This window comes from Amia ocellicauda, chromosome 12 (assembly GCF_036373705.1).
Source record: "Amia ocellicauda isolate fAmiCal2 chromosome 12, fAmiCal2.hap1, whole genome shotgun sequence".
NCBI lineage: Eukaryota > Metazoa > Chordata > Actinopteri > Amiiformes > Amiidae > Amia > Amia ocellicauda.
The window spans coordinates 18,730,949-18,744,011 of NC_089861.1; the positions used below are offsets into that span (position 1 = coordinate 18,730,949).

Consider the following 13,063-nt stretch of genomic DNA (forward strand, 5'->3'; position numbering starts at 1 on the left):
TGCCATTTTTATTGCCTTCCCACATTGTTTTGGATGGAGAAAGTGAGGAGTCCACATAGACTCCAAGGTCTTTCTCATGCGTTACATCATCTAGTTCTATTCCTCCCGTAGTGTAATTATAGTGGACATTTTTGTTACCTGCATGTAATACCTTGCACTTGTCCACATTGAATTTCATCTGCCAGGTGTCAGACCACACCTGAATATTATCTAACTCCCTTTGAATAACCTGTGCTGCCGAGATTGTATCTGCTGAGCCACCTGTTTTAGTATCATCTGCAAGTTTGACAAGTTTGCTATCTATCCCAGTGTCCAAATTATGAATATAGATTAGAAACGGCAAAGGCCCTAGTACTGATCCCTGTGGAACTCCACTAACAACCTAACTCCAGTTAGAAGCAACTCCTCTAATTGACACCCTCTGTTTCCGATTCATCAACCAGTTCCTAACCCATCTACTTACATTACCCTGAATGCCTACAGCTTCCAATTTGAGGATCAGTCTTTGGTGTGGAACCAATTCAAAAGCTTTTTGGAAATCTAAGTATAGCATATCATATGCTTTCACATGATCTACAGCTGCAGTTGCATGTTAAAAAAACTCCAATAAATGAGTGAGACATGACCTGCCTCATCTAAACCCATGCTGACTTTCTCCAAGAATGTGGTTTTCATTAAGATGCTCCTCTATTTTCTGTCTAATCATGTTTTCCATCATTTTACAAGTAATGCAGGTGAGACTGATTGGTCTTTTAATTTCCTGCCTCAGTTTTGTCCCCTTTCTTGTGGATTGCTATGACATTTGCTGTCTTCCAGTCAGTAGGCACATCCCCTGTTCTAAGTGTCTTTTGGAATATTTGAGTTAATGGTCTATAAATAACGTTCCTCATTTCTTTAAGTACTGTTGGAAATATACCATCTGGCCCAGGTGATTGGTTTGTTTTTACTTCTGCTAGTCCCTTTAGTACCTCCTCCTCATTTATCCTGACCTCTCTTAGGGTTTGACTGGACTGGTTGTTAGCCTGTGTCATGTAATCTGTTTTTCTTTCGTGAACACCTATGTGAAATACTCATTAAGAACATTTGCCACATCTTGTTCGTTTTCCAATATACTTCAATTTTTTCCCTTTAGCTGATTCACTTCCTCCTTTATTGACCTCTTGCTGTTGTAATATTGAAAAAAGCTCTTTGCATCAGTTTTAGCTCCAAGAGCTATGTTTCTTTCTATTTCCCTCTTTGCTTTCCTGATCTCTTTCTTAAGATCTCTTTGCAGCTCAACATATTCTTTGTATTTGGTGTCGCCTCTATCTCTTTTGTATGCTCTATACAACATTTTCTTTCTCTTGATATTTTTTTGCATACCTCTATTAAACCATTTTGGCCAATGTTTTTTGGTCCTCAATTTGCTAAGTTTTGGTACAAATATCTCCTGAGCCTCAAGTAGTATATAAAAAAAAAAAAAAAAAAAAAAAAAAACTCAATTTTCAACTGACTCTGTATCCAGTGTGCTCCAGTCTACCTCTTCTAAGTGCCACCTCATACCTTTAAGGTTTACTTTTCTAAAATTGTAGACCATTGTTTTAGACTTGATCCTTGTTTTGTGAAAGAATGCCTCAAAGCTATCCATATTGTGATCACAGTTTGCCATTGGTTCTCTAACTAGTGTCCCTCTGACTCTATCTTGGTCATTTGAAAATATCAAGTCAATACATACACTCTCCCTGGTTGGTTTCCTGACAAATTGATCTAGTAAGCAGTCATATACCATCTCAACCATTTCTATTTCTGCTTCTGTAGTCCCAACTGGGCTTTCCCAGTCTGTGTTTGGGAAATTGAAATCCCCCATGATAACAGCCACATCCTTGCTACATGCAGTCCTGATTACACTGTACAATGCAACATCTTTCTGAATATCTGAGTTGGGTGGTCTGTAACACACTCCTACTGCTAATCCTCCAGATCTTTTATTCAAAAGTTTAACCCACAAAGATTCCGTTTCGTTACTGCGATCTAATTTGAGTTCTTCTGCCTCAATGTCATTTCTGACATATAATGCTACACCACCACCTCTTCGATTTTGCCTGTCTCTCCTAAAACTGTCTGTCTCCTTTCAACTTGTATTCATCCCCATCATTTTCTGTAAGCCATGTTTCCATCACTCCTACAACATTATAGTCACCCGCCACCACTGTGGCTTCTAGGTCTAACGTCTTGTTCGTTATACTCCTGGCATTGAGGTACAAACACTTCAGGACATACTACTAGCAGTTTCCCTTGGTTTTCTTTCCTTAGTGGAACATCTCCCATTGTCAGAGCTTGTTTAGTTAGTTAGAGATTGAGGATATGAGAGTTAAGGTCACCTCTATGCTGTTTGAATGCAACCAGAAGAAAGACATCTGATCATGCAAGCACTGAATTGTCTGCACTATGAGTGTGCCCGGCCCTGCTGACCGCGGTGATAAGCAGCAGAAATAGCCCTTGAACTGACCGTTGATGCTCAGAGTGGCTGTGATGTCCTGGACTGGTCCTGTGATGTTCAGGACATCGGACAGTAAATTACTGGGGATCTCGATGTCATCTTTCTTGAACTTATACACAACTTTAGCATGGATCTTGTCATTGTCACGGCTGCAGAAACAAGGAGGGAAGGTAGAGTGAGGAGGACAGACAGACAGACAGACAGACAGACAGACAGACAGACAGAGAGATAGAGAGGTAGATGCAGAGTCAATTAATCTGTACAGAAATTCCCCAATATCTTGGCATTAACTTAAAACAATACTCCAATTTCAATTCTGTGCTTAGAGTTGGTTGATTAGAGATGAAGGTAATATGAATTGCCATACCTGAATTGGGCAGCGGGGAATTCAGTCTTCTTTTTACCCAGGTGCTTGGAAAGCATATCTTGGAACTGGAAGGACATTGAGACAAAATGATGTCAGAGATTAATCTGATCTCTGAAATAATTTCATCATCTCTGTCAACCCAGAGGTCTTGAGTGCTTCAGTCATGGCCTTAGAAACGTGATCCTTACTTAAATGAATGAAAATGCACGGTCCTTCCCCTGGAGGATTTGATATCTCTAAATCCTCCTCTTGTCTCTAAACTGAGTCAGCCCGTCAGTACGTTTAGTTTCAGACTGTGTTCTTCAGTTCGGAGTCTCACCAGGGCGTTGATGGGGTCTTGGATCTGGCCGTAAGTCTGGTTGGTCAAATCGGAGCCTTGCGGAAGTTTCAGGTTGTTGATGAGAAAGTCCACAGTGATGGCAATTGTGTTACCACTTGGTTCTGTAAGGGAATTAAGCACAGCATTGAACACTGAATCTTTCAGATCTTCATTAACGGTTTGGCTCTTGGAGGTGGACCATATTATCAAGAGACAGAAGTTACGTGTTATGTGGTACAAGTGAGATTTGTTTGATGACAATGATCTTCTGATTTTCAGGTGAACTTACTGTCAGAAGTGATTTTGCTGACTTTGATGGGGTAGATTCCCAAGGAATCATAAGGAGCCAGGAAATCAGCGAAGGCTTGGAGAATCTGGGTCTCACTGGCAGCAGAGCTCAGGCCGTTGAATTCCAGTCTCAGGACAGCGATGATCGGCCTACAATTGTGACGAGGAGGTGACACACAGAGAGACATCAATACACTGGAATGGAGAGTCTTTTCTTTTATCACTTGTAATTGGGGAGCTTTAACTTACTTGGTAGCTGAAGTTGTGGGGACTGTAGTTGGGGGTGTGGTTGTTGTATCTGGCAGACCTGCAGTTAAAAAGCAAGAACAGGGAAGTCAATGACCTTCGTGGTTTAAGAACATGAGATCATAAGAACATAAGAAAGTTTACAAACGAGAGGAGGCCATTCGACCCATCGTGCTCTTTTGGTGTCCATTAATAACGAAGTGATCCAAGGATCCTATACAGTCTGTTCTTAAATGTTCCCAAATTTTCAGCTTCAACCACATCGCTGGGGAGTATGTTCCAGATTGTGACAACTCTCTGTGTGAAGAACCGTCTGCTGTTTTCCGCCTTGAATGCCCTGAAGCCCAATTTCCATTTGTGTCCCCGGGTCCATGTGTCCCTGCTAATCTGGAACAGCTGCTCTGGTTTGATGTGGTCAATGCCTTTCATGATTTTGAAGACTTGAATCAAGTCCCCATGTAGTCTCCTCTGTTCCAGGGTGAAAAGGTTCAGTTCCCTCAGTCTCTCCGAGTAGGACATAACCTTCAGACCTGGAATAAGTCTGGTTGCTCTCCTCTGAACTGCCTCTAGAGCAGCGATATCTTTCTTGAAATGTGGAGCCCAGAACTGTACACAGTCTTCCAGATGAGGTCTAACTAGTGCATTGTCCAGTCTTAACATTACTTCCCTTGTTTTAAATTCTACACCTTGGACAATATACCCTAATTTTGTGTTTGCCATTTTTATTGCCTTCCCACATTGTTTTGGATGGAGAAAGTGAGGAGTCCACATAGACTCCAAGGTCTTTCTCATGCGTTACATCATCTAGTTCTATTCCTCCCGTAGTGTAATTATAGTGGACATTTTTGTTACCTGCATGTAATACCTTGCACTTGTCCACATTGAATTTCATCTGCCAGGTGTCAGACCACACCTGAATATTATCTAACTCCCTTTGAATAACCTGTGCTGCCGAGATTGTATCTGCTGAGCCACCTGTTTTAGTATCATCTGCAAGTTTGACAAGTTTGCTATCTATCCCAGTGTCCAAATTATGAATATAGATTAGAAACGGCAAAGGCCCTAGTACTGATCCCTGTGGAACTCCACTAACAACCTAACTCCAGTTAGAAGCAACTCCTCTAATTGACACCCTCTGTTTCCGATTCATCAACCAGTTCCTAACCCATCTACTTACATTACCCTGAATGCCTACAGCTTCCAATTTGAGGATCAGTCTTTGGTGTGGAACCATATCAAAAGCTTTTTGGAAATCTAAGTATAGCATATCATATGCTTTCACATGATCTACAGCTGCAGTTGCATGTTAAAAAAACTCCAATAAATGAGTGAGACATGACCTGCCTCATCTAAACCCATGCTGACTTTCTCCAAGAATGTGGTTTTCTTTAAGATGCTCCTCTATTTTCTGTCTAATCATTTTTTCCATCATTTTACAAGTAATGCAGGTGAGACTGATTGGTCTTTTAATTTCCTGCCTCAGTTTTGTCCCCTTTCTTGTGGATTGCTATGACATTTGATGTCTTCCAGTCAGTTGGCACATCCCCTGTTCTAAGTGTCTTTTGGAATATTTGAGTTAATGGTCTATAAATAACGTTCCTCATTTCTTTAAGTACTGTTGGAAATATACCATCTGGCCCAGGTGATTGGTTTGTTTTTACTTCTGCTAGTCCCTTTAGTACCTCCTCCTCATTTATCCTGACCTCTCTTAGGGTTTGACTGGACTGGTTGTTAGCCTGTGTCATGTAATCTGTTTTTTCTTTCGTGAACACCTATGTGAAATACTCATTAAGAACATTTGCCACATCTTGTTCGTTTTCCAATATACTTCAATTTTTTCCCTTTAGCTGATTCACTTCCTCCTTTATTGACCTCTTGCTGTTGTAATATTGAAAAAAGCTCTTTGCATCAGTTTTAGCTCCAAGAGCTATGTTTCTTTCTATTTCCCTCTTTGCTTTCCTGATCTCTTTCTTAAGATCTCTTTGCAGCTCAACATATTCTTTGTATTTGGTGTCGCCTCTATCCCTTCTGTATGCTCTATACAACATTTTCTTTCTCTTGATATTTTTTTGCATACCTCTATTAAACCATTTTGGCCAATGTTTTTTGGTCCTCAATTTGCTAAGTTTTGGTACAAATATCTCCTGAGCCTCAAGTAGTATATTAAAAAAAAAAAAAAAAAAAAAACTCAATTTTCAACTGACTCTGTATCCAGTGTGCTCCAGTCTACCTCTTCTAAGTGCCACCTCATACCTTTAAGGTTTACTTTTCTAAAATTGTAGACCATTGTTTTAGACTTGATCCTTGTTTTGTGAAAGAATGCCTCAAAGCTAAACATATTGTGATCACAGTTTGCCATTGGTTCTCTAACTAGTGTCCCTCTGACTCTATCTTGGTCATTTGAAAAAATCAAGTCAATGCATGCACTCTCTCTGGATGGTTTCCTGACAAATTGATTTAGTAAGCAGTCATATACCATCTCAACCATTTCTATTTCTGCTTCTGTAGTCCCAACTGGGCTTTCCCAGTCTATGTTTGGGAAATTGAAATCCCCCATGATAACAGCCACATCCTTGCTACATGCAGTCCTGATTACACTGTACAATGCAACATCTTTCTGAATATCTGAGTTGGGTGGTCTGTAACACACTCCTACTGCTAATCCTCCAGATCTTTTATTCAAAAGTTTAACCCACAAAGATTCCGTTTCGTTACTGCGATCTAATTTGAGTTCTTCTGCCTCAATGTCATTTCTGACATATAATGCTACACCACCACCTCTTCGATTTTGCCTGTCTCTCCTAAAACTGTCTGTCTCCTTTCAACTTGTATTCATCCCCATCATTTTCTGTAAGCCATGTTTCCATCACTCCTACAACATTATAGTCACCCGCCACCACTGTGGCTTCTAGGTCTAACGTCTTGTTCGTTATACTCCTGGCATTGAGGTACAAACACTTCAGGACATACTACTAGCAGTTTCCCTTGGTTTTCTTTCCTTAGTGGAACATCTCCCATTGTCAGAGCTTGTTTAGTTAGTTAGAGATTGAGGATATGAGAGTTAAGGTCACCTCTATGCTGTTTGAATGCAACCAGAAGAAAGACATCTGATCATGCAAGCACTGAATTGTCTGCACTATGAGTGTGCCCGGCCCTGCTGACCGCGGTGATAAGCAGCAGAAATAGCCCTTGAACTGACCGTTGATGCTCAGAGTGGCTGTGATGTCCTGGACTGGTCCTGTGATGTTCAGGACATCGGACAGTAAATTACTGGGGATCTCGATGTCATCTTTCTTGAACTTATACACAACTTTAGCATGGATCTTGTCATTGTCACGGCTGCAGAAACAAGGAGGGAAGGTAGAGTGAGGAGGGCAGACAGACAGACAGACAGACAGACAGACAGACAGACAGACAGAGAGATAGAGAGGTAGATGCAGAGTCAATTAATCTGTACAGAAATTCCCCAATATCTTGGCATTAACTTAAAACAATACTCCAATTTCAATTCTGTGCTTAGAGTTGGTTGATTAGAGATGAAGGTAATATGAATTGCCATACCTGAATTGGGCAGCGGGGAATTCAGTCTTCTTTTTACCCAGGTGCTTGGAAAGCATATCTTGGAACTGGAAGGACATTGAGACAAATTGATGTCAGAGATTAATCTGATCTCTGAAATAATTTCATCATCTCTGTCAACCCAGAGGTCTTGAGTGCTTCAGTCATGGCCTTAGAAACGTGATCCTTACTTAAATGAATGAAAATGCACGGTCCTTCCCCTGGAGGATTTGATATCTCTAAATCCTCCTCTTGTCTCTAAACTGAGTCAGCCCGTCAGTACGTTTAGTTTCAGACTGTGTTCTTCAGTTCGGAGTCTCACCAGGGCGTTGATGGGGTCTTGGATCTGGCCGTAAGTCTGGTTGGTCAAATCGGAGCCTTGCGGAAGTTTCAGGTTGTTGATGAGAAAGTCCACAGTGATGGCAATTGTGTTACCACTTGGTTCTGTAAGGGAATTAAGCACAGCATTGAACACTGAATCTTTCAGATCTTCATTAACGGTTTGGCTCTTGGAGGTGGACCATATTATCAAGAGACAGAAGTTACGTGTTATGTGGTACAAGTGAGATTTGTTTGATGACAATGATCTTCTGATTTTCAGGTGAACTTACTGTCAGAAGTGATTTTGCTGACTTTGATGGGGTAGATTCCCAAGGAATCATAAGGAGCCAGGAAATCAGCGAAGGCTTGGAGAATCTGGGTCTCACTGGCAGCAGAGCTCAGGCCGTTGAATTCCAGTCTCAGGACAGCGATGATCGGCCTACAATTGTGACGAGGAGGTGACACACAGAGAGACATCAATACACTGGAATGGAGAGTCTTTTCTTTTATCACTTGTAATTGGGGAGCTTTAACTTACTTGGTAGCTGAAGTTGTGGGGACTGTAGTTGGGGGTGTGGTTGTTGTATCTGGCAGACCTGCAGTTAAAAAGCAAGAACAGGGAAGTCAATGACCTTCGTGGTTTAAGAACATGAGATCATAAGAACATAAGAAAGTTTACAAACGAGAGGAGGCCATTCGACCCATCGTGCTCTTTTGGTGTCCATTAATAACGAAGTGATCCAAGGATCCTATACAGTTTGTTCTTAAATGTTCCCAAATTTTCAGCTTCAACCACATCGCTGGGGAGTATGTTCCAGATTGTGACAACTCTCTGTGTGAAGAACCGTCTGCTGTTTTCCGCCTTGAATGCCCTGAAGCCCAATTTCCATTTGTGTCCCCGGGTCCATGTGTCCCTGCTAATCTGGAACAGCTGCTCTGGTTTGATGTGGTCAATGCCTTTCATGATTTTGAAGACTTGAATCAAGTCCCCATGTAGTCTCCTCTGTTCCAGGGTGAAAAGGTTCAGTTCCCTCAGTCTCTCCGAGTAGGACATAACCTTCAGACCTGGAATAAGTCTGGTTGCTCTCCTCTGAACTGCCTCTAGAGCAGCGATATCTTTCTTGAAATGTGGAGCCCAGAACTGTACACAGTCTTCCAGATGAGGTCTAACTAGTGCATTGTCCAGTCTTAACATTACTTCCCTTGTTTTAAATTCTACACCTTGGACAATATACCCTAATTTTGTGTTTGCCATTTTTATTGCCTTCCCACATTGTTTTGGATGGAGAAAGTGAGGAGTCCACATAGACTCCAAGGTCTTTCTCATGCGTTACATCATCTAGTTCTATTCCTCCCGTAGTGTAATTATAGTGGACATTTTTGTTACCTGCATGTAATACCTTGCACTTGTCCACATTGAATTTCATCTGCCAGGTGTCAGACCACACCTGAATATTATCTAACTCCCTTTGAATAACCTGTGCTGCCGAGATTGTATCTGCTGAGCCACCTGTTTTAGTATCATCTGCAAGTTTGACAAGTTTGCTATCTATCCCAGTGTCCAAATTATGAATATAGATTAGAAACGGCAAAGGCCCTAGTACTGATCCCTGTGGAACTCCACTAACAACCTAACTCCAGTTAGAAGCAACTCCTCTAATTGACACCCTCTGTTTCCGATTCATCAACCCGTTCCTAACCCATCTACTTACATTACCCTGAATGCCTACAGCTTCCAATTTGAGGATCAGTCTTTGGTGTGGAACCATATCAAAAGCTTTTTGGAAATCTAAGTATAGCATATCATATGCTTTCACATGATCTACAGCTGCAGTTGCATGTTAAAAAAACTCCAATAAATGAGTGAGACATGACCTGCCTCATCTAAACCCATGCTGACTTTCTCCAAGAATGTGGTTTTCTTTAAGATGCTCCTCTATTTTCTGTCTAATCATTTTTTCCATCATTTTACAAGTAATGCAGGTGAGACTGATTGGTCTTTTAATTTCCTGCCTCAGTTTTGTCCCCTTTCTTGTGGATTGCTATGACATTTGATGTCTTCCAGTCAGTTGGCACATCCCCTGTTCTAAGTGTCTTTTGGAATATTTGAGTTAATGGTCTATAAATAACGTTCCTCATTTCTTTAAGTACTGTTGGAAATATACCATCTGGCCCAGGTGATTGGTTTGTTTTTACTTCTGCTAGTCCCTTTAGTACCTCCTCCTCATTTATCCTGACCTCTCTTAGGGTTTGACTGGACTGGTTGTTAGCCTGTGTCATGTAATCTGTTTTTTCTTTCGTGAACACCTATGTGAAATACTCATTAAGAACATTTGCCACATCTTGTTCGTTTTCCAATATACTTCAATTTTTTCCCTTTAGCTGATTCACTTCCTCCTTTATTGACCTCTTGCTGTTGTAATATTGAAAAAAGCTCTTTGCATCAGTTTTAGCTCCAAGAGCTATGTTTCTTTCTATTTCCCTCTTTGCTTTCCTGATCTCTTTCTTAAGATCTCTTTGCAGCTCAACATATTCTTTGTATTTGGTGTCGCCTCTATCCCTTCTGTATGCTCTATACAACATTTTCTTTCTCTTGATATTTTTTTGCATACCTCTATTAAACCATTTTGGCCAATGTTTTTTGGTCCTCAATTTGCTAAGTTTTGGTACAAATATCTCCTGAGCCTCAAGTAGTATATTAAAAAAAAAAAAAAAAAAAAAAAACTTAATTTTCAACTGACTCTGTATCCAGTGTGCTCCAGTCTACCTCTTCTAAGTGCCACCTCATACCTTTAAGGTTTACTTTTCTAAAATTGTAGACCATTGTTTTAGACTTGATCCTTGTTTTGTGAAAGAATGCCTCAAAGCTAAACATATTGTGATCACAGTTTGCCATTGGTTCTCTAACTAGTGTCCCTCTGACTCTATCTTGGTCATTTGAAAAAATCAAGTCAATGCATGCACTCTCTCTGGATGGTTTCCTGACAAATTGATTTAGTAAGCAGTCATATACCATCTCAACCATTTCTATTTCTGCTTCTGTAGTCCCAACTGGGCTTTCCCAGTCTATGTTTGGGAAATTGAAATCCCCCATGATAACAGCCACATCCTTGCTACATGCAGTCCTGATTACACTGTACAATGCAACATCTTTCTGAATATCTGAGTTGGGTGGTCTGTAACACACTCCTACTGCTAATCCTCCAGATCTTTTATTCAAAAGTTTAACCCACAAAGATTCCGTTTCGTTACTGCGATCTAATTTGAGTTCTTCTGCCTCAATGTCATTTCTGACATATAATGCTACACCACCACCTCTTCGATTTTGCCTGTCTCTCCTAAAACTGTCTGTCTCCTTTCAACTTGTATTCATCCCCATCATTTTCTGTAAGCCATGTTTCCATCACTCCTACAACATTATAGTCACCCGCCACCACTGTGGCTTCTAGGTCTAACGTCTTGTTCGTTATACTCCTGGCATTGAGGTACAAACACTTCAGGACATACTACTAGCAGTTTCCCTTGGTTTTCTTTCCTTAGTGGAACATCTCCCATTGTCAGAGCTTGTTTAGTTAGTTAGAGATTGAGGATATGAGAGTTAAGGTCACCTCTATGCTGTTTGAATGCAACCAGAAGAAAGACATCTGATCATGCAAGCACTGAATTGTCTGCACTATGAGTGTGCCCGGCCCTGCTGACCGCGGTGATAAGCAGCAGAAATAGCCCTTGAACTGACCGTTGATGCTCAGAGTGGCTGTGATGTCCTGGACTGGTCCTGTGATGTTCAGGACATCGGACAGTAAATTACTGGGGATCTCGATGTCATCTTTCTTGAACTTATACACAACTTTAGCATGGATCTTGTCATTGTCACGGCTGCAGAAACAAGGAGGGAAGGTAGAGTGAGGAGGGCAGACAGACAGACAGACAGACAGACAGACAGACAGACAGACAGACAGACAGAGAGATAGAGAGGTAGATGCAGAGTCAATTAATCTGTACAGAAATTCCCCAATATCTTGGCATTAACTTAAAACAATACTCCAATTTCAATTCTGTGCTTAGAGTTGGTTGATTAGAGATGAAGGTAATATGAATTGCCATACCTGAATTGGGCAGCGGGGAATTCAGTCTTCTTTTTACCCAGGTGCTTGGAAAGCATATCTTGGAACTGGAAGGACATTGAGACAAATTGATGTCAGAGATTAATCTGATCTCTGAAATAATTTCATCATCTCTGTCAACCCAGAGGTCTTGAGTGCTTCAGTCATGGCCTTAGAAACGTGATCCTTACTTAAATGAATGAAAATGCACGGTCCTTCCCCTGGAGGATTTGATATCTCTAAATCCTCCTCTTGTCTCTAAACTGAGTCAGCCCGTCAGTACGTTTAGTTTCAGACTGTGTTCTTCAGTTCGGAGTCTCACCAGGGCGTTGATGGGGTCTTGGATCTGGCCGTAAGTCTGGTTGGTCAAATCGGAGCCTTGCGGAAGTTTCAGGTTGTTGATGAGAAAGTCCACAGTGATGGCAATTGTGTTACCACTTGGTTCTGTAAGGGAATTAAGCACAGCATTGAACACTGAATCTTTCAGATCTTCATTAACGGTTTGGCTCTTGGAGGTGGACCATATTATCAAGAGACAGAAGTTACGTGTTATGTGGTACAAGTGAGATTTGTTTGATGACAATGATCTTCTGATTTTCAGGTGAACTTACTGTCAGAAGTGATTTTGCTGACTTTGATGGGGTAGATTCCCAAGGAATCATAAGGAGCCAGGAAATCAGCGAAGGCTTGGAGAATCTGGGTCTCACTGGCAGCAGAGCTCAGGCCGTTGAATTCCAGTCTCAGGACAGCGATGATCGGCCTACAATTGTGACGAGGAGGTGACACACAGAGAGACATCAATACACTGGAATATATGTTTATATGGTAGCTGATATTGCTCTTGAATACTGAACACTGGTTTTCTTAATCATTTATTTAATCTGGTAATCAGGATATTCAGAATGTGGAAGATTCATCTTGCTCAGAATATTCAGGGTTGGACATTCACAGCTTTGGCATTAGAAAAGGAATTCTGAACCCTGTGAACGGCATCTTGTGAAGAATTCAGTATTATTAAGGTGATGTGAAACTCGGTGATAGGTTGGAGGAAAAACAGCTGGTTTTGGTCGGATGATCAATCTTCAAGTTTTTAGCTGCACATCACACTGAATTATGATGCACACACACCAACATGATCTAAATATTACATTCCATATCTAAATAAAATGTATGATAAAAGTGTGGCTTTCTATATTTCAGTATGGGGCTAGAACTGCAGTTCTCCACATAACTCCAGGTGAGTTTCAGGCTTTGTCACTCTTAGTGCATAGTATTTCCGTGTGTACTTACATTTGGCTTGTACTGTGGTTATCCACGGTTACATTACAATTTGGTCAAATACATGTATATTTGTAATGAACAAAATCTACATTGTAGCTATG

At 41.0% G+C, this 13,063-nt stretch overlaps 1 protein-coding gene across 1 annotated transcript in view; it reads right to left on the minus strand.

Annotated features, from left to right (window-relative positions):
• LOC136764477 (pneumococcal serine-rich repeat protein) overlaps positions 1 to 13,063 on the minus strand; it is a 33,900-nt gene that overhangs the window by 8,794 nt on the left and 12,043 nt on the right. The window contains exons 2-15 of the mRNA XM_066718596.1: positions 12,293 to 12,441; positions 12,004 to 12,125; positions 11,685 to 11,749; positions 11,315 to 11,454; positions 8,117 to 8,174; positions 7,869 to 8,017; positions 7,580 to 7,701; positions 7,261 to 7,325; positions 6,899 to 7,038; positions 3,703 to 3,760; positions 3,455 to 3,603; positions 3,166 to 3,287; positions 2,847 to 2,911; positions 2,489 to 2,628 (exon numbers count right to left, since the gene is read on the minus strand). Coding sequence (XP_066574693.1) covers positions 2,489 to 2,628; positions 2,847 to 2,911; positions 3,166 to 3,287; positions 3,455 to 3,603; positions 3,703 to 3,760; positions 6,899 to 7,038; positions 7,261 to 7,325; positions 7,580 to 7,701; positions 7,869 to 8,017; positions 8,117 to 8,174; positions 11,315 to 11,454; positions 11,685 to 11,749; positions 12,004 to 12,125; positions 12,293 to 12,441 — 1,544 coding nt within the window. The remainder of the gene's footprint in view (positions 1 to 2,488; positions 2,629 to 2,846; positions 2,912 to 3,165; positions 3,288 to 3,454; positions 3,604 to 3,702; positions 3,761 to 6,898; positions 7,039 to 7,260; positions 7,326 to 7,579; positions 7,702 to 7,868; positions 8,018 to 8,116; positions 8,175 to 11,314; positions 11,455 to 11,684; positions 11,750 to 12,003; positions 12,126 to 12,292; positions 12,442 to 13,063) is intronic.